At 39.0% G+C, this 23908-nt stretch overlaps 1 protein-coding gene across 1 annotated transcript in view; it reads left to right on the forward strand.

Annotated features, from left to right (window-relative positions):
• Nucleotides 1-23908, forward strand: part of shc3 (SHC (Src homology 2 domain containing) transforming protein 3) — a 53825-nt gene that overhangs the window by 26930 nt on the left and 2987 nt on the right. Inside the window, exons 4-11 of the mRNA XM_061876479.1 lie at nucleotides 3635-3698; nucleotides 4424-4543; nucleotides 15641-15694; nucleotides 15790-15841; nucleotides 15923-16052; nucleotides 17254-17507; nucleotides 19340-19525; nucleotides 23547-23848. Coding sequence (XP_061732463.1) covers nucleotides 3635-3698; nucleotides 4424-4543; nucleotides 15641-15694; nucleotides 15790-15841; nucleotides 15923-16052; nucleotides 17254-17507; nucleotides 19340-19525; nucleotides 23547-23848 — 1162 coding nt within the window. The remainder of the gene's footprint in view (nucleotides 1-3634; nucleotides 3699-4423; nucleotides 4544-15640; nucleotides 15695-15789; nucleotides 15842-15922; nucleotides 16053-17253; nucleotides 17508-19339; nucleotides 19526-23546; nucleotides 23849-23908) is intronic.

A 23908-nucleotide genomic window follows, 5' to 3' on the forward strand; every position in this document is an offset into this window, starting at 1 on the left:
ATTCAAAAGTGAAACGTGTACATAACTTTATCCTATGCTGCCACAAATAGGATTATCATTGAGACTTAGATCTTTAAACTTGACAAAAACCTGACGTACGCCTGTTTTTGCGGAAAAGTTGAAATGTGTCAAGACTGACCTTGACGGGGAAATGTGCGTTGTCTCACGCAAATTTCATGCTTTATGTCTGCATATTTCTACAGGCTGTGGATACTTTATTGACACACAGAGGTATCCGGTCCTGGCTTTGCCAACATTTGATTTCAACAATGTAAAAAAGATAGAGGCATGGACACAAAATTCACTTTTTTTGCCAATGCATTTCATGCTTCGTCCTCTTATTAATATTTGTGAGGACGTCTATTAATTTATGTAGGCTATCATTTTGCCACTTATCTGCTGTGACAATATTTTCATGTGACTCCTTGGCTATGTTGGGTGGGCAGCAACCGCCGGTGGTTGCGACACGTTGATACCGGAGACCAGGAGTGAATGTCCCGACTTTGTGTCACGTACGGCTACTACCGCAACAAGCGCTCCTGGGTTGTAATAATAAATTGAGTCATAAAACAACAGTTGAAGTCTTTTATATCCTTTTTTGATAGCACTGGCATGTTAAAATGTAAAATGTTACATTCAACCAAATATTACATGATATTCCACATGAAACGCATGAATTTATAGTTAAAGTTGAAAGTTAAAGTACCAATGATTGTCACACACACACTAGGAGTGGCAAAATTATTCTCTGCATTTGACCCATCACCCTTGATCACCCCCTGGGGTGATCAAGGGTAAGCTTAAAGCACTAAACCTTGTCTTGTTTTCCTTTTGTTTATCCGCTTTGTACATTTCTATACTGAATCAAGCAAAGAGCAGTTGGTCTTGCCTACAGCCCTACTGTACAGTGTTGAAAGAAAGTGCAAATGTGATCCATAGACAACTTGGAAGTACGCCAGGACTTGTACAAGTGAAGACCTCTAGATACATGCCAGATAAAATACTCCGCAGTTGAGTGCTGTAAATTTTGGATATAGAGTGAACTTAATTATTAGGTGCACCCACCTAATCTTTGGCCTATTTAATTTTGCACAAACAGTATATTGGCCACAAAAATCTATAAGCCGCAGTTGCACACATTGAAACATGAAATATTTACACATGCACTTGAGTTTATTCACAAATTTAAGAAAAGAAACCGAAGAGGTCATTGAGCGCATTTTTGGAGTTTGCGGTCCAGCCTGTCAGGGCTGGTTAATGATAGTGGAGTTTCGTTCCTTGGGTCGGCTGTTTCCTTTTTTGATTGCAGTTTACGGCTTTTGAGGCTAAGTTGTGAGCATTTATTTATTTATTAAAATTTTCATCCGTTGTCCTAAGGACATGATTTTGTTGTTTTTGATCCAAGAGGAGAGTGAGTCCATAAAGTGCAAAATGTCCAACTGAATGATGTTTGAGTGCGTTTGATTTTATGTGAACAGTTCCATCAGTCCATCATCAGCAATTTCAATGGTCTGATGTGACGAGACAAAGTTTAGTAGTGTAAAATGTGGGGAAAAAAGTAACGCCTATTGTCTAAATATTATACTACATGTGGAAAAAAAAGGCAATATCATGCAAACATTTATTCCAGTAATTAGATTTACAAGGTGAGTTACGGGGCGTTGAAAGCGTTCCTGCTAAACTGGTTTGTGCTGAAAATGAAATTTCATTTGTATTTGTGCTATGACAATAAATACATTCCTTCCTGAAAACTAATAACCTGCAACTCACGACATTGCAATCCTTTTGATATAATTGTGATGGCTATGGCTTCCAGCTAACTTGATTTGAAAATCTCAGAAAATAATATTAAATAAATGGGTTATACTTGTATAGCGTTTTTTACCTTTAAGGTACTCAAAGCGCTTCGACACTATTTCCAAATTCACACACTGATGGCGGCAGCTGCCATGCAAGGTGCTAACCACGACCCATCAGGAGCAAGGGTGAAGTTTCTTGCTCAAGGACACAATAGACGTGACTAAGATGGTAGAAGCTGGGGATTTAACCAGGAACCCTCAGGTTTCTGGCACGGCTACTCTCCCAACCGAGCCACGCCGTGCCCATTTAGGGTTTTCAAAAACTGTAAGCAATGATCATCAAAATTTTAACAAATAAAGGCTTGACATGTCTCACTTTGCATGTAATGATTTTATATCACATATTAGTTGCACATTTGAAGTTTGAATTGCTGAAATTAATGGAATTTTACAAGATTCCTATTTTTTTAGTTTCACTTGTATATAAGAGCCCACTGGCTACTAATCCAGGAATATAATAGAGGTCATTCACACATCTAGAGTAACATTTAGACAGAGTAAAACAAAGAACACGCAATACTAATGATTGTTGAAAATAATACATTTAAAAGCCTACTGAAACCCACTACTACTGACCACACAGTCTGTTTATATATCAATGATGAAATATTAACATTGCAACACATGCCAATATGGCCGGTTTAGTTTACTAAATTACAATTTTAAATTTTCAGCGGAGTTTCTTGTTGAAAACTTCGCGGAATGATGACGCGTGACGTCTCGGGTTGGAGGGGACATATTAGCATAAAGTCGTCTCTTTTCATCGCGCAATTACACAGTATTCTGGACATCTGTGTTGCTGAATCTTTTGCAATTTGTTCAATTAATAATGGAAAAGTCAAAGTAGAACGATGGAGGTGGCAAGCTTTAGCATTTAGCCACACAAACACACGGTGTTTCCTTGTTTAAAATTCCCGGAGGTGAAGTTTTACTATGGATCAGAGCGGTCAAGCAAACATGGATCCCGACCACTTGTCAACTGGCAGGTTTCGGTGAGAATATTGTGCTAAAAAGTCGCCTCTTACCGGAGATCTGCGGAGCTTGCGCCGTCCATGCAGCTGCCGTGATTTCCCTCAGACACTGGCGTCAACACACCCATGGACACACCCCTCCGAATATCAGGTACTATTTAAATCACTAAAACACTAGCAACACATCAGAATGATAAGGGATTTCCCAGAATTATCCTAGTACAAGTGTCTAAAAAAATCTGAATTGCTCTCAATGCAATCGCCTTTTTTCAATTTACTTTATTTATTTATTTTATTTTTTTTCTAGTCCTTCGCTATCGATATCCTCAGCCACGAATCTTTCATCCTCGCTCAAATTAATGAGGAAATTGTCATTTTCTCGGTCCGAATAGCTCTTGCTGCTGGAGGCTCCCATTATAAACAATGTGAGGATGTGAGGAGCCCTCACACCGGTGACGTCATCGTCTGCTACTTCCGGTAAAGGCAAGGTTTTTTTTAAATAGCGACCAAAAGTTGCGAACTTTATCGTCGATCTTCTTTACTAAATCCTTACAGCAAAAATATGGCAGTATCGCAAAATGATCAAGTATGACACATAGAATGGACCTGCTATCCTCGTTTAAATAAGAAAATCTCATTTCAGTAGGCCTTTAACTAAACCTGTACTCGTGTCCTTCATGAGCACTGACATAACACTCGCAAGTCCTTACAATTCATCTTCAAAGCCATCCAGACTCAACACTCATCTAAATGGATGCCAAATTTATCCTGTGTTTGTCTGCGGTTGTCTCTCCATCCCTCCAGGGAGGCCATCAGCTTGGTTTGTGAGGCTGTTCCAGGGACCAAAGGAGCTCTGCGAAAGCGCAAGGTAAGGGCGGGGCAGAAGGGCTGAGAAAAAATGCAATATTGAACGCAGGGTGGGAGGAGGAAGACAAGGGAGTAACAATGAAATATATATGTGTATATATTTGTATATATTAGTATATATATGTGAATGAATGCTGGCAGTAGCATTTAAAAACACAAACAAAACAGAATTACATATTCATTTTGAGTCTATTTATAGCATGGCTCCTGCAAGTTGTCTTCCTCTCATGCTTCCTTTTTGCTGGAGAATGAGGCATAACACATCCAGATAACAAGCGCAAAGAAATAATGTGTGTGTGTGTGTGTGTGTGTGTGTGTGTGTGCACGTGTGCGGGGGCGTCGCTCTAACAGCCCACGATGCATTCATTGCACCCGGCTGCTCAGTGACTCATGTAGCGTGCACAGTATCTGCCATGGGGAGCGTGCATGTGTCTGCGATATGAAGCATCCACCCTGCTTTCTCTTGTGTTCCATGAAATGTCAGCGTGTACAAAAAAAAATACACCAGTTGCTGCAGCCAACATGTAAGCTCATTTTATTTGGGCTGCAGCAATGATTATTATTATTATTATTATTGTTATTAATATTTTAGTATTCTGGATAGACAATTGTATGCTACCTTTTTTCATCAGAATCAACTAAACCTATTTTACCATGGATATAGTCCCTTCTGAATGCACATTTGGTGAGCTAATCTTCCATTTGTTCAAATTGTTTTTGTGACAGCCGCCCTCTAAAGCGCTGTCCAGCATCTTGGGGAAGAGCAATCTGCAGTTTGCTGGCATGTCCATCAACCTGAACATCTCCACCAGTAGTCTCAACCTGATGACCCCAGACTGCAAACAGGTAGGCCTTAATCAAAATCACACATTACCTCACCTCTGGACGCTGCTGTATTAAACCCTGTAGTGGGGGTCTTTAATTATATTTAGACACTGTAAGGGCCAGTATCTTAAAGAAAACTATCAAATGATTGTAATAGTAGAATCACGATAGTACAATAAACTTACAATTTTAATTGGTCCTTTGACCGAGCTCTTAACTCAAAACACATGTATCTTAAATAGACATCACCCATTAAAATGAATTAAAGGGGACCTATTATGAAAAATAACTTTTTTTTAATCTATTGGTACTTGCTGTTGTGTATTTGGGATCTGCATAAGTCCCAATAATTCGGAATGAAGTTGTGGAAGGATTACATATATACATTATAAAACAATCTTGTGGTCATTTGGAATTTGCTCAAGTTGTGACGTTACTATATCTCCATATATGGTAAAGAGCTTTGCGCGAGTCCGCCATTTTTAATTTATGTTTGAGCAATGAGGGAAAATGCTCTGTTGATAGTTGCTTCAACAAGCACAAGACACTACACAAACTTTCAGCCTCCTATGAAGTAAACAGTGCCGTCCTTTTGACTTTTATGATTTGTGCAAATGTGCCTTCAACTGTGATGAAGTCGATCCGAGTGTGGGCAAACCTCTTTGCAAAGTCCTGATTCACAAACCTGCACCAGTATAAAGATGGATTTTCGTTAGATATGTTAGCTCAATTTGTTGTGTAACTAGCTTAGCCTTCTAATGTAAGACAACCGCTTCAGCATCCTAAGGCAATATAAAGAATGATTTTCATTGCTGACGGGAAACCAAAGTCTTTGGGATCCGGAGGGAGTTTGGTTGCAAAGCGGCAACTTAAAGGAATTGATGGAAGGGCACCACCAGGAGTGGAGCCTGCGGCTTAATATGATATAAGATATTTTTCACTTCCTGGTGGGAAGCTTATCTTTAAAACATGGTTGTCGGGTGCCACGAAGGAAATGAAGGTTCACTCAGCGTGAAGGGTGTGGAGAGGAGGGGTTCATTTGCATCTAACAACTCTGCCTCTCAAAACAGCTTGTTTTCAGAGGGAGCTTAAAAGTGGCTTAAAGGTGGTCTGTAGAACAAAATCTATTCTGGGTTTCCGCCAAAGAACCATCATTACATGTTATGTACACCACAATAAAATGTTTTGCAAAACACTTAAGTTGGGGCATTCTTAAGCTGAGGCACCACTGTATTCATAATGTTTTGATAAAAACATATATAGTAGGTTAGCATCTGCCTTGGCTGGGATTTGAACCTTGATTATCGTGTCTAGAGAGCAAAAATCTTTATCCATTGCACTCTCCAGCCACTCAAAGTATCTTCTCCATGAAAGTGAAGTTTTCTGTAAAAACTATGATTTTAATACTTGGGTAATGTTTGGCATGCCGAATTTGGTTGAGAACCCCTGATCTATAGTCTCCATATTGCTGCACTGCTACGTTTTCTATTTGCTCTCAGTCTACTCTTGAAAAAAATATGTAAAATAAATAGGAATAACCATAAAATTAAGAAACTGGATCGACTTACATTAGCTAAGCTGTTAAATTTCTGCAGTTTGATAACACTTTTTTTTTAAATAATAAAGGGGTCATATTTAAGTTTATTTTTTCAAGTTTTAATACACTTTATTTTGGTCTACATAACATGTGATGATAGTTTTTTGGTCAACATTTTGCATAGACTTTGTTGTAAAGACATATCTTCATACCCATTTTTGGCTACCGTCAAAATCATCTGGTTTTGAGAGGCGAAGTTGTTAGATGCAAATGAAGTCCTCCTTATAGTACTCCTCCTTACTTGACTTTCACCACAACACAATATTCTGGATGATATTGCGGGACCATGCGGCCCACCGTGGTTTGTTGTTGGCTGAAGGAGGAGACGACGCCGCGGACACAAACTACGAAAGCCGCATTGGAAAATTCTGGGACGAAACGCTGGCTAAGGTGAACTTCTACCGAGTCATTATCTCTCCAATGCTAAATCCTGGAAGTATGCATGTGTATATTGCTAATAAAATGTTTTTCTGTTCCATATCATGTTAATAATTTTACTGCAGTGCTGCTTCAAAACCTTGTAAACAATGGAGTCCCGAGCTGGCTGATACAGTTAGCTATGCTACGGGCTACATAATCGTTGGCGAGGCTCGGATTGTAATACCACCTGATCTGTTGCCAAACACAGTAGGCAATAATCAAATGAAAAGTATTTTTCAGGAAAATTATTCTTTATTTTGCCGGTGGAAAGTTATGCTATTGTCTCACATTAGAAGGCTATTCTAGCTACACAACAAATCAAGCTTACACTGTTCACATATTAGGCACACATTTTTAACCTACTGTTATTACTTACAGTTACATTGTCTCCTCCATTGCCATAAATATAAGTCACCAAACCCTTTTTGTGAAGGTCTGTGGTTGAAGCAAGGCTAATCTTTGCACACCATCAGTGACTTCCTAATAGTGGAAGGCACATTGCCACAAATCACAGAAATTAAAAGTAATGTACTTTTCTAACTAGAAGTTAGTGTAGTGATTTGTACATGATGTTGTAGCATAGCCGGTTTTAAATACATTTTAATTAACTGAGTCTTGCTAGGAAGTTAAGGGAAATGTCTACCATAAATGGATAATATGTATACGTCGCATATGGCAAAAATGTTGCAAAAGGAGCAAATTCTAAACGGACCGTTTAGAGCAGAGATGTTAAACTCATTTTACGTCGGGGGCCACATGGAGAAAAATCTACTCCCAAATGGGCTGGACAGGTAAACATCACGGTACGATAACTTAAAAATAAATACAACTTCAGATTGGTTTCTTTGTTCCAAAAAAAGCAAGCGCATTCTGAAATTGTACAAATCATAATGTTGTTTTTTTGTTTTTTGTTTTTACAATTACCTGTTGTGGTTAATACTATACATACTATTTTTGTCGTTATTTATATTTTCTGAATAAATTATGCGATAATGTTCATCAGTCAACTCGTTGGTGTTAACTTTCAATCTATCAAGAAAAAAAATACATCAAAATCAATTTACAGAATGTGATTTATGTAGTTTAATCATTTTCCTCGACTGATGTACTAACATCACGGGATTTATTTTGTACATATGTAGCATCATCTAAAAAGTTACAAATAATTGCTATTGCGACATCCAGTGGACACATTCAGAACAGCAGTTTCTTTCATTCAAAAATTTCAGGTTCATTTTTATACTTAGCAAACTCATCCCGCGGGCCGGATGACACCTGTTCACGGGCCTGATCCGGCCCTCGGGCCGTATGTTTGACACCCCTGGTTTAGTAAGCATGAAAGACGACAAGATTGTTTTACATAAATCTTTGCAATGCCTCTACAGTTTGATTTTAAATTTTCGGGACTTATGCAGGGCCCAAATACACATAAGCAGGTACTATCAAAATTAGGTTTTGCAATAAAGGGCCCCTTTAACACCCAGCAACATCTCAACTGCCATAGCGCAGTATTTATGTCACAGCAGGTTCCTTTAGCTGGGTGCCACGTTCATGGAAATTTAACTTAAGTCCAAAATATTAATGTTTTCATTTGTTTTTTTAATTATTATTAGTAGTAGCAGTGCTAGTATTAGTACTATTAGTTACCAACTAACCAACCAATTGCTAGTCTCACACTTTTTATGCTTTGCAGAGGTGATAACACATTTTTGATTTTCAGAGTTACTGTGTCTCTGGAAAACTCTGCCATTTGAACATAATACAGTAGATACCCCATTTTTAGCAGAGGTTACGTTCCAAGAAAACTGCAAATAATAGAGGCATCCATACGATGCCCAGAAAATGTCTATTTTTGACACTCATAACCCTATAACATGTCTCTTCCAGTCATTAAGACACACATTAGGAAATGATTACACGCCAGGGCCAGCTCTATGTAGGAGAAACAGACCGCAGAGCCCCCTCAAATCAAAATGTTTGAAGTTGAGAAAGTACTTTTTAATATACCCACAATATTATCCGCAGTATCGGAGAAATCGTCTGGAAAAGGGACACACACGCCTACAACACTTGTATGATATCATCTTCCCTCTTTTCTTGTCCATCACCTGTGTCAGACTCCGCTAGCAAACACACACACAGCTCCCCACATGTATCCATCCATCCATTTTCTACCGCTTATTCCCTTTGGGGTCACGGGGGGCGCTGGTGCCTATCTCAGCTACAAACGGTCTGAAGGCGGCGTACACCTTGGACAAGTCACCATCTCCTCACAGGCCTAACACAGACACATAGACAACATTCACACACTAGGGCCAATTTAGTGTTGCCAATCAACCTATCCCCAGGTGCATGTCTTTGGAGGTGGGAAGAAGCTGGAGTACTTGGAGGGAACCCACACAGTCACGGGGAGGAGATGCAAACTTCATACAGAAAGATCCCAAGCCCGGGATTGAACCCAGGACTACTCAGGACCTTTGTATTGTGAGGCAGACGCACTAACCCTTCTTCCACCGTGCTGCCCCTCAGTAAACCAGTGTTGACAAATTAGAAACGGACTATTAGTTTTCAGAAACAAAATCCAATCCTATTTAATTCCGTCAGGTAAATGAGGGAGACAAGTTCAGAATATATCCAATCACAGTTCTTGAATATGTCGAACAGACAATACTCCTGAGGGTTGGGGTTAGCGACAAAGGTGGGCCACAGATGACAAACCTTCATCCTATGTTACGTTTCAACATATTTGGATGGTCAGAAATAATAAATAAAATTGACATTGTCTATTCACCAACATGATTTTGTAGCTTAAGTTAAAGTACCAATGTCACGCACACACTAGGTGTGGTGAAATGTGTCCTCTGCATTTGACCCATCCCCAGCTACTAGAGGACTTAAGGGGCCGATTAAAACAAGTTCAATTAATCCATTTTGGTGGTATTTTTTTATATAGAATATATATCATTAAAATATTCCTTATATGAAAAAAAATTCTTGAAGTATGCATTTTTGCATGTTGAGCGTAGTAAGTGCAGCCTCTCTCCCATGCACCTTCAGCAGTGGAAAAAAAATGGTGTCAATGTTGATGCACTGCCCAACTGCTTTTAAAACACCCATAAAAAGTGGTAAATGTCTCCTGCATGTTTAAAAACAGCAAAACGCCACAGGTGGCAGTATAAAAACATGAATGTTGCCTTGTGTAGTAGACGTTAAATCCTCATTTAAATAAAGTGGCGTGCACCACTTTTTAATTGTACACACAGTCTTAGTAAATCACACGCATCACGCCTACTAATAGCACACACTATTTCATAGATTGCTCATACTGTTAAGTACATTGTAGCTAACAACCAAATTCTATGGAGAAGGCAATGTTGCTTCTGTATTGGCAAAAAAAAATAGTGCTTGAGCATGATGGAGCAGCATGTACACATTAGACTTAGACTTCCTTTTTATTGTCATTCAAATGTGAACTTTACAGTACAAATAAGAACAAAATTTTGTCGCATTAGCTTTTGGTAGTGCAGGATTAAAAAAAAAAAAAAGAAAGCAATAAGGTGCAGATATAAATAAATAGATTACTGTACAGATAAATACATTGCACTTTTTCACATGCGTCCATGTTTATGGATGTATATTGTCTTTTTTATTCCAGCGAGTTAATCCATTTTGGGGGGAGTTGAGGGGATAATTTAATTATGATGCGTTCAAGAGTCTTACGGCCTGAGGGAACAAGCTGTTACAGAATCTAGAGGTTCTGCTACGGAGGCTGCGGAACCTCTTCCTAGAGTCCAGCAGTGAAAACAGTCCTTGGTGGGGGCGGGAGGAGTCCTTGCAGATTTTCTGAGTCCTGGTCAGGCAGCGGATTTTTGTGATCTCCTTGATAGGAGGAAGAGGAGTCCTGATAATCTTTTCCGCCGTCCTCACCACTCTCTGGAGAGACTTCCAGTCTGAGGCATTGCAGGCTCCATTCCAGACAGAGATGCTGTTGGTCAGCAGCCTCTCTATAGTGCCTCTGTATGATGCCCCGTTCACATTTCTGACTGTTCCCTCATATATGCCTGCCTCGAATTTCAAAAAACATCACGTGGTATAAGCTACCAAGAAGTACAAGTGGTAGAAAATGGATGGAAGGATGTTGGAGGGAAAGCATCATTCTTACTTCCAATGTTGCATCAATTACACTTGTAAGACAGCACCCTCTGCTGGGTTCATTGCTGCACCATTTTTTTTACCTGCAGATAGTGCTATGAAACCACTTTCTATTTAAACTACATTTAAAGTAAAAAATACAACAACAAATAATTATTTATGGTCTGAGGCAGAAAAAAAACAAATCCGCAAACTACTATTTATAAAATGTTATGTAGTTGCAGAACAGCTTTTAAAGGGGAACTGCATTTTTTTTTGCCTACTGCAGTGTTTTTCAACCACTGTGCCGCGGCACACTATTATTTGCAAACCAGTAAATATAGTCTGCAAATGATGTGTTGTTGTTGAGTGGTCGGTGCTGTCTAGAGCTCGGAAGAGTAATACTCTTCCATATCAGTAGGTGGCAGCAGGTAGATAATTGCTTTGTAGATGTCGGAAACAGTGGGAGGCAGTGTGCAGGTAAAAAGGTGTCTTATGCTTAAACCAAAAATAAGCAAAATGCATATGCCCCTAAAAAAGAGGCATTGGAGCTTAGGAAAGGCTATGAAGAATGAAACTAAGACTGAACTGGCTACACAGTAAACAAAAACAGAATGCTGGATGACAGCAAAGACCTACTGTGGAGCAAAGATGGCGTCCACAATGTACATCCAAACATGACATGACAATGAACAATGTCCCTGCAAAGAAGGATAAAAACTATAAAATATTCTTAATTGCTAAAACAAAGTAGATGCGGGAAATATTGCTCAAAGGAAGACAAGAAACTGCTACAGGAAAATACCAAAAAAAGAGAAAAAGCCACCAAAATAGGAGCGCAAGACAAAAACTACACACAGGAAAACAGCAAACAACTCAAAATAAGTCACGGCGTGATGTGACAGGTCGTGACAGTACACCTACTTTGAGACAAGAGCTGTATCAATGCATGGTTGGTTATGGTTTAAAGTCATCCAACAATTGCGACAACGACTTATTACTGTCAACTAGGTTTTGTTTTTTAATGATTTACATTAAATGCAGCTAATCAATGCTACCTCTAAATCCCTTTAAAAATGCAGTCAAAAGCCGACAACAATTTACCTGTACAATAACCAAACTGTAGCGACATTGTTTTTGTATGAGCGAACACCGAGGAACTCTTTTTTTTTTTTTTTTTACAGCAGGGTAACACATCAGCGTGCAACAGTAAAAAACATGAGCTAGCTAGGGCAAGAGATAAGCTAGCTTCTACATCAGCACCCAAATCACGATTGAGTTTGTAATGCACAGCACAATGCAATAGGACACTAATCTGTACTGACTGAAAAACATGAACAATCATATTACAGTATCTGTAAAGTATTAGCCCAAATTTGATGTTTTATTTGTACATAGCTAATAACACGCATGACGTGCTGTCTGTATCATGTTTAATATAAAGTGACTCACTCGATGGACAGTTGGTTTTGTATTCCAGCTGGCCAGGGAAGTTTTTTTCCTGTTGATTTAGGGTAATCACGCCATTTCTGTCGGCTCAGCTTGGCTCCAGGTTCCATATTTTGCAACTTCCCGTCACGCCAACCTCACTCTCTCAGCTTCCGTCTGCTTCGTTTCACCCTTGCTTTGTCCTCGCTTCTATAACCAGCAGTTCATCCTTTGCATATTCAGCTTCGCAAAGATAAGGCTGAGAATTTTCATCTGTCCGAAAATGTCTGTTACCAAGTCTGCCATGATTAGAAAACACTCGCGTTTGTTTCCGGAAGTAGGCACATACATTTGTTGCCAGAAATCGGAAGTGTGCTGCTATGAAAACAGAAATAAATGCGCTGGGGAAATAATTCTGGTACTGCTTAAAATGACCAAAATATTCAAGATTCAAGATTCAAGATTGATTATTGTCATATGCACAGTTAAACGGACAGTTTTCCGTACAATAAAAATCTTACTTTGCTAGTCCACCCTTCAACAAGTCACACGGTACTTAGCTAAAAATGAAAAATAAAAGTAAAAATGTAACTACAAGGCACAGTAAGTAACATAACATTATTGCACATTCTGATTGACAGTCAACAGTATAAATATGGAGGTGACCTTGGGTCACAGCAGCAGTTAGTGTCTTTAGTGATCAAAGGTGAAAGGTGTCTACAGTGATGGTTCACAGTTCGGGGGTGGTCAAGGTACCTGTCTTTTGTTCAAAAAGACAAAAGTAAAGACGGGGAAGTGGGAGCTAGCATTCACAAGTTAGCATTCACAAGCCTGATGGCTTGTGGGTAGAAACTGTTTGTCAGTCTCGTAGTCCTGTATTGTCTACCTGATGGTAGGAGGCTGAAGAGACTGTGCTGGGGGGGGGGTGTCAGGAGTGCACTGACAGATTGTTTGTGTTTTAGTTTAACCTCTGTGTGTTTATAGTATTTTCTGTCCTTAGTTCTGGTCAGCACTCTTATTTTGGTTCAGCTTCCTGTTTGTCCCCCTGTGTGCTGTTTTCCCTCAGCTGCTGCTGATTGGCACCTGGCCACACCTGTGGTGGATCAGCCACAAACAATCTGTCACTCCTAATCGCTAAATCCGATGAAATCTTATACGTCTAGTCTCTTACGTGAATGAGCTAAATAATATTATTTGATATTTTACGGTAATGTGTTAATAATTTCACACATAAGTCACTCCTGAGTATAAGTCGCACTATGAAAAAAACTGCGACTTATAGCCCGAAAAATACAGTACTCATATTTTCCCGACATATCAGTGGTCATGCTCTTCTCGTTGCAACCACCGTGACTGTTCTACAGGATCCTTGGACATAAACAGCGAGAGCAAAAGTCTGGCGCGGAAACCAGGAGAGATGCCCACATACAGATCCTTGCATTGCCTCAGCTGCTGCTGATTGGCACCTGGCCACACCTGTGGTGGATCAGCCTGCTCCTATTTTACCTGCTTTGTTCTTCCAGTCAGTGCTGGATTATTGTCGCTCTTGTGTCGTTGCTACCTGTCGTGTCGTGTCGATGTCATCAATACAGCTACTACCTGTCCTGCTACTATTTGTCCTTGTCGTCGTAGCGGTTTGCTGTTCCTGTTAACTATTTGTAGTTTGTTTTCTCCTAGCTTTTGGGTTTCGTGTTTTCTTGTTAGCCATTAGCTGTTTCCAGTTTTTCTGTTTCCTGCTAGATACCGGTTAGCTTCCACGCTAGACCTTCTGTTTGTTATCCGCCCACGCGCGCGCTTTTGGTTTGAACCCTTTGTTTGGTTTTGTTGTAGTTTTTTATATTAAAACCATGCTTTCTCACTCCATGCCTGCCTCCATCTCTGCATCTTGGGGTTCGTCACAAACAAACTTTGACAGGGTGTGTACTGTCCTTTACGATGTTGTGTGGTAAATATATGGTAAATATTGTAAATATTACATATTATTATTAACGTGTCTGCTACTACATTATATAGAGACTTGCAGTGTGGATATAAAACATTGGAGTTGACTCCCATTATCCGCATCTTCCAAGCAGTTTTTATTATCTTTAAAATCCTATGTTATGGTTTTTTTTAAATATACGTGTGTATGTATGTGTATGTATATATGTATACAAAATGATGGTGTGTGTTGAAGATGTGTGTTGTAGTCTCTCTCATAATAAAATGTGCAGATCCCCTTTAATTAATCAATTTACACAAATGTAGATCTTTAACAGGACAGTAACCCATTACAAGAAGCCATGTTATGAACATCATATAATACTATGGAAAAAAACAAATGTTTTTTGTCCCCAGCAAGGCTGCATTGGACTTCACTTGGTGTCAGTCACTTTCCATCAGCTGGTGCCAAACTGACAAATAATCCAACACGCATTAATAAACGATGAAATTTTAGATTAAAGATAACGGTAACACTTTAGTATGGGGAACATATTCTAGGTAACAAAGACTTATTTTAGAGTTATTTGGACACTAGGGTAACATTTAAGGGTTAGGGGTACTAATAAGCAATTATTCTAAGGTTATTGAGGGAAGACACTCAGTTAATGGCTTACTGGTTGTATAATGAGGCCATGCAGAATAAGGCATGTATAAGTACTTAATAATGACTAATTAAGAGCTAATATGTTACTAATTTGCATGTTAATAAGCAACTAATTAATGGTGAATATGTTCCCCATACTAAAGTGTCACCAAGATAACAATAACAACTTAATTTATCAGCCTTTAAGACAGTGGTTCTCAACCTTTTTTCAGTGATGTACCCCCTGTGAACATTTTTTAATTCAAGTACCCCCTAATCAGATCAAAGCATTTTTGGTTGAAAAAAAGAGACAAAAGAAGTCAAATACAGCACTATGGCATCAATTTCTGATTTATTAAATTGTATAACAGTGCAAAATATTGCTCATTTGTAGTGGTCTTTCTTGAACTATTTGGAAAAACAGATATAAAAATAACTAAAAACTTGTTGAAAAATAAACAAGTGATTCCATTTTAAATACAGATTTCTACACATAGAAGTAATCATCATCTTAAAGAGCCCTCTTTGGGGATTGTGATAGAGATCTGTCTGGATTTATGAACTTAATTCTAAATATTTCTTCACCAAAAAATATTTTTAACATCAATGTCCACAAAAAATCTAGCTGTCAATACTGAATATTGCATTGTTGCTTTTTTTTTTTTCACAGTTTATGAACATACATTCATATTTTGTTGAAGTATTATTCTATAAATATATTTCTAAAGGATTTTTGAATTGTTGCTATTTTTAGAATATTTTTTAAGAATCTCACGTACCCCTTGGCATACCTTCAAGTACCCCCACGGGTATGCGTACCCCCATTTGAGAACCACTGCTTTAAAACCTCATTGATCAGAAGGGGTATCTGCAGTTGATGTGGATTTTCAGGGCCAAAGTTTGATTAATTTATTATATCATGTTTCATTATGTAAAAACAAATGTATTATAGCTACTGTGTTGTTCTACTCCTCAGATTATAGCCAACCATCACATGCAGTCCATCTCTTTTGCATCAGGTGGAGACCCTGTAAGTGTAAATGATGTACATGCATAAGATTACCTTATCCAAGTACTCATGTGGTGCATTTAAATTTAAAACAAGTTTCTCTCTTTTTATTACAGGACACAACTGACTTTGTCGCCTATGTGGCAAAGGACCCTGTTAATCGAAGAGGTATACTGTACGCTCCATTTTGCTTTGCCACTTGTTCCCTGCTGCAGTGGTGCTCATTTGTACTTTTGGGGGCTTCCTCAGCTTGCCACATCCTGGAGTGCTCAGACGGGCTGGCCCAGGATGTCATTAACACCATCGGCCAGGCTTTTGACCTACGCTTCCAGCAGTACCTGCAGTGCCCGTCCAGCAAGCCGTCCTCTACGCACGACAGGTGAGCGCTTTAAAGCCGTCTTATTTTGCATCGCACTCGGTGGTTAAAGGAGAACATTATCACAATTTCAGAAGGGTTAAAACCAATAAAAATCAGTTCCCAGTGGCTTATTTTATTTTTCAAAGTTTTTCTCAAAATTTTACCCATCACATAATATCATGAAAAACAACTTCAAAGTGCCTGATTTTAACCGTCGTTATAGCCATCCGTCTATTGTCCTGTGACGTCACTGTGTGAAGCCAACAAAAACAAATATGGCGGATAGCACAGAAAGGTATAGCATAGTAGCTCTGATTCAGACTCGGATTTCAGCGCCGTAAGCGATTCAACAGATAACGCATGTATTGAAACGGATGGTTGGAGTGTGGAGGCAGATAGCGAAAACGAAATTGAAGAAGAAACTGAAGCTATTGAGCCATATCACGACAGACAGCGGCAACGAGGACGAATCTGGTGATCGCCTTCTAACCAATGATTGCATCTTTTGACCACCGGTGCAACTTGAATCCCTCGATATTTAAGTGTTTGTTTGGCATTAAATGTGGGTGGAGGGAAAGGCTGGATGCAAATTTAGCTACAAATGAGGCATAATGATGCAATATGTACATACAGCTAGCCTAAATAGCTTGTTAGCATCGATTACCTTGCAGTCATGCTGTGACCAAATATGTCTGATGAGCACACTCCACATAAGTCAATAACATCAACAAAACTCACCTTTGTGATTACGTTGACTTTATCGTTGGAAATGCATCTGCTTTGAGTGTCGCAGGATATCCACAAATTCTTGCCATCTCTGTCGTAGCATAGCTGTCGTCGGTAAAATGTGCATCCAATTTCTTGCCACTTTTGCATCTTTTGGCCACTGGTCGAACTTGAACCGTCCCTGTTAGTGTTGTTACTGTACACCCTCCGACAACACACCGATGAGGCATAATGTCTCCAAGGTACGGAAAAAACGGAAAATAACAGAGCTGATTTGACTTGCTGTGTGTAATGTGTTTGAGAAAATGGCGGATAGCTTCACGTTTTGACACCGAACAATTAAAAAGGTGTTTACATTGCCAAATTCCCCCTTTTAGAGTTCGTAAATCGGTTAAAAAAACATATGGACTTTTTTCTGCAACATCAAGGTATATATTGACGCTTACATAGGTCTGGTGATAATGTTCCCCTTTAATGCACGCTTCTTGCGTAATAGGGTGTTCAACGTGGAGGAGTTACCGTGGACGGAGGAGGAGGAGGAGTCAGCAGAGCATCCTTACTACAACAACATCCCCGGGAAGATGCCGCCTCCCGGAGGGTTCATCGACACCCGGCTGACTAATCAGAGCACAACGTCAGACGGGAGCCAGGCACAGACAGGCATAAGCTCTGTGGATCAGAACTATTACCAAGGCCGCCACTGTGGAGACAACTGGACCGAGGAGAAGAGGTCCGTCTTTGTACAACAAGGTATGATTCTGTGTCAACAAACCGTATTTTTCGGAGTATAAGTCGCTCTGGAGTATAAGTCGCACCCGCCGAAAATGCAAGATAAAGAAAGTAAAAAACATATTTAAGTCGCACTGGAGTATAAGTCGCATTTTTTGGGGGAAATTTATTTGATAAAAGCCAACACCAAGAATAGACATTTGAAAGGCAATTTAAAATAAATAAAGAATAGTGAACAACAGGCTGAATAAGTGTACGTTATATGACGCATAAATAACCAACTGAGAAGGTGCCTGGTATGTTAACGTAACACAGGGGTCACCAACCTTTTTGAAACCAAGAGCTACTTCTTGGGTAATGATTATTGCGAAGGGCTACCAGTTTGATACACACTTAAATACATTGCCAGAAATAGACAATTAGCTCAATTTACCTTTTAATAAATATATATATATATATATATATATATATATATATATAAAAATGGGTATTTCTGTCTGTCATTCCGTCGTACATTTTTTTTCCTTTACGGAAGGTTTTTTGTTGAGAATAAATTATGAAAAAAAACACTTAATTGAACGGTTTTAAATAGGAAAAAACACGAAAAAAATTCAAATTAAATTTTGAAACATAGTTTATCTTCAAATTCGACTCTTTAAAATTTAAAATTCAACCGAAAAAAATGAAGAGAAAAACTAGCTAATTTGAATCTTTTTGGAAAAAAAAAATATAATAATTTATGGAACATTATTAGTAATTTTTCCTGATTAAGTTTAATTTTAGAATTTTGATGACATGTTTTAAATAGGTTAAAATCCAATCTGCACTTTTTTAGAATATACAACAAATTGGACCAAGCTATATTTATAACAAAGACAAATCATTATTTCTACTAGATTCTCCAGAACAAAAATTTTAAAAGAAATTCAAAAGACTTTGAAATAAGATTTAAATTTGATTCTACAGATTTTCTAGATTTGCCAGATTAATTTTTGGGAATTTTAATCATAATGAATTTGAAGAAATATTTCACAAATATTCTTTGTTGAAAAAACAGAAGCTAAAATTAAGAATTAAATTAAAAAGTATTTATTATTCTTTACAATAAAAAAAAAAAAAAACTTGAACATTGATTTAAATTGTTAGAAAAGAAGAGGAAGGAATTTAAAAGGTAAAAAGGTATGTGTTTAAAAATCCTAGAATAATTTTTAAGGTTGTATTTTTTCTCAAAAATTGTCTTTCTGAAAGTCTTAAGAAGCAAAGTAAAAAAATAAATGAATTTATTTAAACAAGTCAAGTCTTTAAAATATTTTTTGGGATTTTCAAATTCTATTTGAGTTTTGTCTCTCTTAGAATTAAAAATGTCAAGCGAAGCGAGACCAGCTTGCTAGTAAATAAATCACATTTTAAAAATAGAGGCAGCTCACTGGTAAGTGCTGCTATTTGAGCTACTTTTAGAGCAGGCCAGCAGGCGACCCATCTGGTCCTTACGGGCTACCTGGTGCCCGCGGGCACCGCGTTGGTGACCCCTGACGTAACATATTATGGTAAGAGTCATTCAAATAACTATAACATATTAAAAAAATGCTATAAGTTTACCAAACAATCTGTCACTCCTAATCGCTAAATCCGATGAAATCTTATACGTCTAGTCTCTTACGTGAATGAGCTAAATAATATTATTTGATATTTTACGGTAATGTGTTAATAATTTCACACATAAGTTACTCCTGAGTATAAGTCACACTATGAAAAAAACTGCGACTTATAGTCGGAAAAATACAGTACTCATATTTTCCCGACATATCAGTGGTCAAGCTCTTCTCGTTGCAACCACCGTGAATGTTCTACAGGATCCTTGGACATAAACAGCGAGAGCAAAAGTCTGGCGCCGAAACCAGGAGAGATGCCCACATACATGAACACCCAGCAGATTGACGCCCAGGTGCAGGCGGCACTCCAGGCGGAGTCGGAGCAGGTGACCAAGGGCGTGGCGGCCGCTGTTCGAGAGGTTGCGCAAACTGACTTATTTGACATGAGTAAGTCTTCCAGTGGTGTAAAAGATTGTACATCGCTCATATTTCAGCAACCATTTTATTAACAGTAGAGCAGTGCTATTCAAATCCGGCCTGAGAATAATGCCAAACTCTCCTCCGAGTTCAGTTCAAAACTTGGGAGAACAAACATTTTTACAGCAAATTCCTGAGAACACTGGAGTGCTCCTGTTGAACTTGGACCACTGACACACTTTAGCAGATCCTTGCATTGCCTATTTAACCTTACAGAACACTGGGGTCCAAACATGTGATTTATATACAGTCACGATCAAAAGTTTACATACACTTGTGAAGAACATAATGTCATGGCTGTCATGAGTTTCCAATGAGTTTTTCAACTCTTATTTTATTGTGATAGAGTGATTGGACCTCATAGTTGTCGGTCACAAAAAACATTCATTAGGTTTGGTTCTTTTATGAATTTATTATGGATCTACTGAAAATGTGAGCAAATCTGTTGGGTCAAAAGTATACATACAGCAATGTTAATATTTGCTTACATGTCCCTTGGCAAGTTTCACTGCAATAAGGCGCTTTTGGTAGCCATCCACAAGCTTCTGCTTGAATTTTTGACCACTCCTCTTGACAAAATTGGTGTGGTTCAGCTAAATTTGTTGGTTTTCTGACATGGACTTGTTTCTTCAGCATTGTCCACACGTTTAAGTCAGGGCTTTGAGAAGGCCATTCTGAAACTTTAATTCTAGCCTGATTTAGCCATTCCTTTACCACTTTTGACGTGTGTTTGGGGTCATTGTCCTGTTGGAACACCCAACTGTGCCCAAGACCCAACCTCCGATATGATGATCTTAGGTTGTCCTGAAGAATTTGGAGGTAATCCTATTTCATTGTCCCATTTAAATCACCAGTTCCATTGGCAGCAAAACAGGCCCAGAGCATAATACTACCACCAATATGCTTGGCGGTAGGCATGGTGTTCCTGGGATTAAAGGCCTCACCTTTTTCTCCTCCAAAAATATTGCTCAATTTTTGTTTCATCTGACCCCAGACCATTCCTCCAATAGGTCTAATCTTTGTTCATGTGATGTGAGTCAAATTATTGCAGCAGATACTTAAAAACTCTAGTGTTGTCATAGAAATTATATTTGACTAGATTTGATGCAACAACAACAGCAAGACACTCCTGTAATTCTGAAAAAATTAAATATTTATTGTAGAGGATGCTGTTTTTTCAGGAATATAAAAATAAAACTAATAGTGAAGAGAGACAAGTAGGTTCTTTGTTTTCTCGAAATGTATCATCTAAAACAATCACATTTAGTATTCCTGCAGTGTTGCTTCTCAGGGACAATACTATAAGAAAGACATGTTGATACATTTTTGTAGGGGTGAGGAAAAGATCAATCCACATCCAAATCAAGATTCTTTTTTATTCCAACTCAAAATTGATTCACAATTTAAGAATTATTTAAACATTCGTTTATTTTTAATGATAAACAATCAGTGGTAATAAATAAGTTTTTTAGGCCATCTCTGCATTTACCCGCTGTATTCATCATACGTTAGCAGCTAAGAGCAGATTTTGTAACCAGCAACCAGTTTTGAAAAAGTTTTATGATTTTTATCCCAGATATTGCAATAATTGGTATGAATCAAATAATCAACCCATAAATCGGAATCTAATTAAATCGAGAGTTGTTGTAAGAGTCACATTCATATTCTTTAGCAGGTATTCTCACACTGGGGTATGCGTACTACTAGTGGTACGCGGACTCCATCGAGTAGTACGCCAAAGAATCACTTCACTAGATATTCAAACACAATTCTACTGTTCAAACTGTGGTAATGTAACAGTGGCCCGAAATTGTAAGTATACCAGTTAAATAAAACCCCTGCTTTTTTTTTTAATGAATACTTAGGCCTACTATGCTACTTTATTTTAATGTTGGTCCTTATGGTGTTTTCTGACGTTCTTGGTGAAAAAAGTTTAAGAACCACTGGTTTAGAGTAATCTGTGGTATAGCTTGTATTGATGTGTAATTCTATCCATCCATCCATTTCCTACCGCTTATTCCCTTTTTGGGGTCGCGGGGGGCGCTGGCGCCTGTATAATTCTACTGACTTCAAAAAGTAGCACAACGCACGGCCATTTTTGTCGAAGCAATCAACATGTTGGAATTCCCTCAATGAACCACAGCTGCCCAGTTCTGGCAGCACTTATGCAGCCCCTGATGCCACCACACTCAATTACATTGGAACCCTAATTTTCTAACTTAATTGGTTCTTGAATAGGGTTTGTAAATAGATAACTTTGCATATTGAAGCAATTTCTCCGTCAGAAACTATTTAAATATAAATCATTTGTTCCAGCCTCAACTAAATTCCATATGTTGTTGTGGCTTGTGCAGCCCTTTGAGACACTTGTGATTAAGGGCTATACAAATAAACTTTGACTGATTGATTATTTTGAATAAAGTTTGTAAACTTTGAACACATAATAAAGTACTTAGTTTCAAACAGACATAAGGGGTATGTCTAGAGATGTCTAATAATATCGGACTGCCGATATTATCGGCCGATAAATGCTTTAAAATGTAATATCAGAAATTATCGGTATCGGTTTCAAAAAGTAAAATGTATGACTTTTTAAAACGCCGCTGCACGGAGTGGTACACGGACGTAGGGAGAAGTACAGAGCAGTTGCGTCCCCCAGTCATACTTGCCAACTCTCCCGATTTTCCCGGGAGACTCCCGAATTTTAGGGTCCCTCCCAAAATGTCCCAGGGCAACCATTGTCCTGAATTTCTCCCGATTTCCACCCAGCCAACAATATTGGGGGCGTGCCTTAACGGCTATGCATTTGCGTGCCAGCCCAGTCACATAATATCTACGACTTATCACACACACAAGTGAATGCAAGGCATACCTGGTCAACAGCCATATAGGTCACACTGAGGGTGGCCGTATAAACAACTTTAACACTGTTACAAATATGCACCACACTGTGAACCCACACCAAACAAAAATGACAAACAGATATTGGGAGAACATCCGCACCGTAACACAACATAAAATCAACAGAACAAATATCCAGAAGCCCTTGCAGCACTAACTCTTCCAGGACGCTACAATATACACCCAGCACTACCCCCTACCCCCCACCTCAACACCCCCCCACCTCAACCTCCTCATGCTCTCTCAGGGAGAGCATGTCCCACATTCCAAGCTGCTGTTTTGAGGCATGTTAAAAAAAAATAATGCACTCTGTGACTTCAATAATAAATATGGCAGTGCCATGTTGGCATTTTTTTCCATAACTTGAGTTGATTTATTTTGGAAAACTTTGTTACATTGTTTAATGCATCCAGCGGGGCATCACAACAAAATTAGGTATAATAATGTGTTCATTCTATGACTGTATATTTATCGGGTGATATCGGAATCGGTAATTAAGAGCTGGACAATATCGGATATCGGCAAAAAAAGCCCTTATCGGACATCTCTACAACTAACTGAAGTTTTCTCATTTCAGCCGCCCACACACACACACACACACACACACACACACACACACACACACAGCCACCAATTCTCACAGTTTGAAATCACAAAACTCTTTTACTTTAACAGCCAAGTTGCTACTATGAGCCTGATTTAAAAAAAACAACAACAACACTTCACCTTGTTGGTTAATATTCTGGGTGTGCAGCGGAAGAAATGGGGGAGGCAGTATCGACGGCGCTGTGGATACCTTCTGAATATTTTAAACCACACATTGCTTGTCCATTGCTTCCTTTGGACTCACATTGATCTACAAAAACTGCAAAAAGCAGCACTTAGCACAGTAGCGACTGAATGGGCACGGAGAGTGATCAGCCCGCCCACAACGGATGTGCACACAAGTTGTACACTGACTACTCTAAAGTATATTCAGTTGAGAATAATATTGTCTTTTGAATGAACATGGATGCTGAAATGTGAGCGTTGTACTTTAGTTTTGAAAGAGTCTTTGGCTTGATGTATCCTTCCATCCCTTTCGGAGCAGAGCCCTTTGAGGACGCCATCCAGTCCCAAGCCCCGTCGCAGGTGTCCGCTCTCCACAAAGCGGCGTCGGTGGACAACTCCAGCCCACTCCTGGCTCGCTCCATAGCTTTCCGAGCGCAGGAGGAACTGGAGGGCCAGCCGTGGTATCGCGGCAAAATGAGCCGCCGCGACGCGGAAAAACTGCTGAGAGATGACGGCGACTTCCTGGTGCGCAAAAGCACCACCAACCCGGGCTCTTACGTGCTGACCGGCATGCACAATGGACTTGCCAAACACCTCCTGCTGGTGGACCCCGAGGGCACGGTGAGGGTCCGATACAAAGTCAATCAAAGAGTGATCGATTTATTCCTAAAAACTGTTTCT

The sequence above is a fragment of the Nerophis ophidion genome, linkage group LG17, assembly GCF_033978795.1.
Source record: "Nerophis ophidion isolate RoL-2023_Sa linkage group LG17, RoL_Noph_v1.0, whole genome shotgun sequence".
In the NCBI taxonomy this organism is placed as follows: Eukaryota; Metazoa; Chordata; class Actinopteri; order Syngnathiformes; family Syngnathidae; genus Nerophis; species Nerophis ophidion.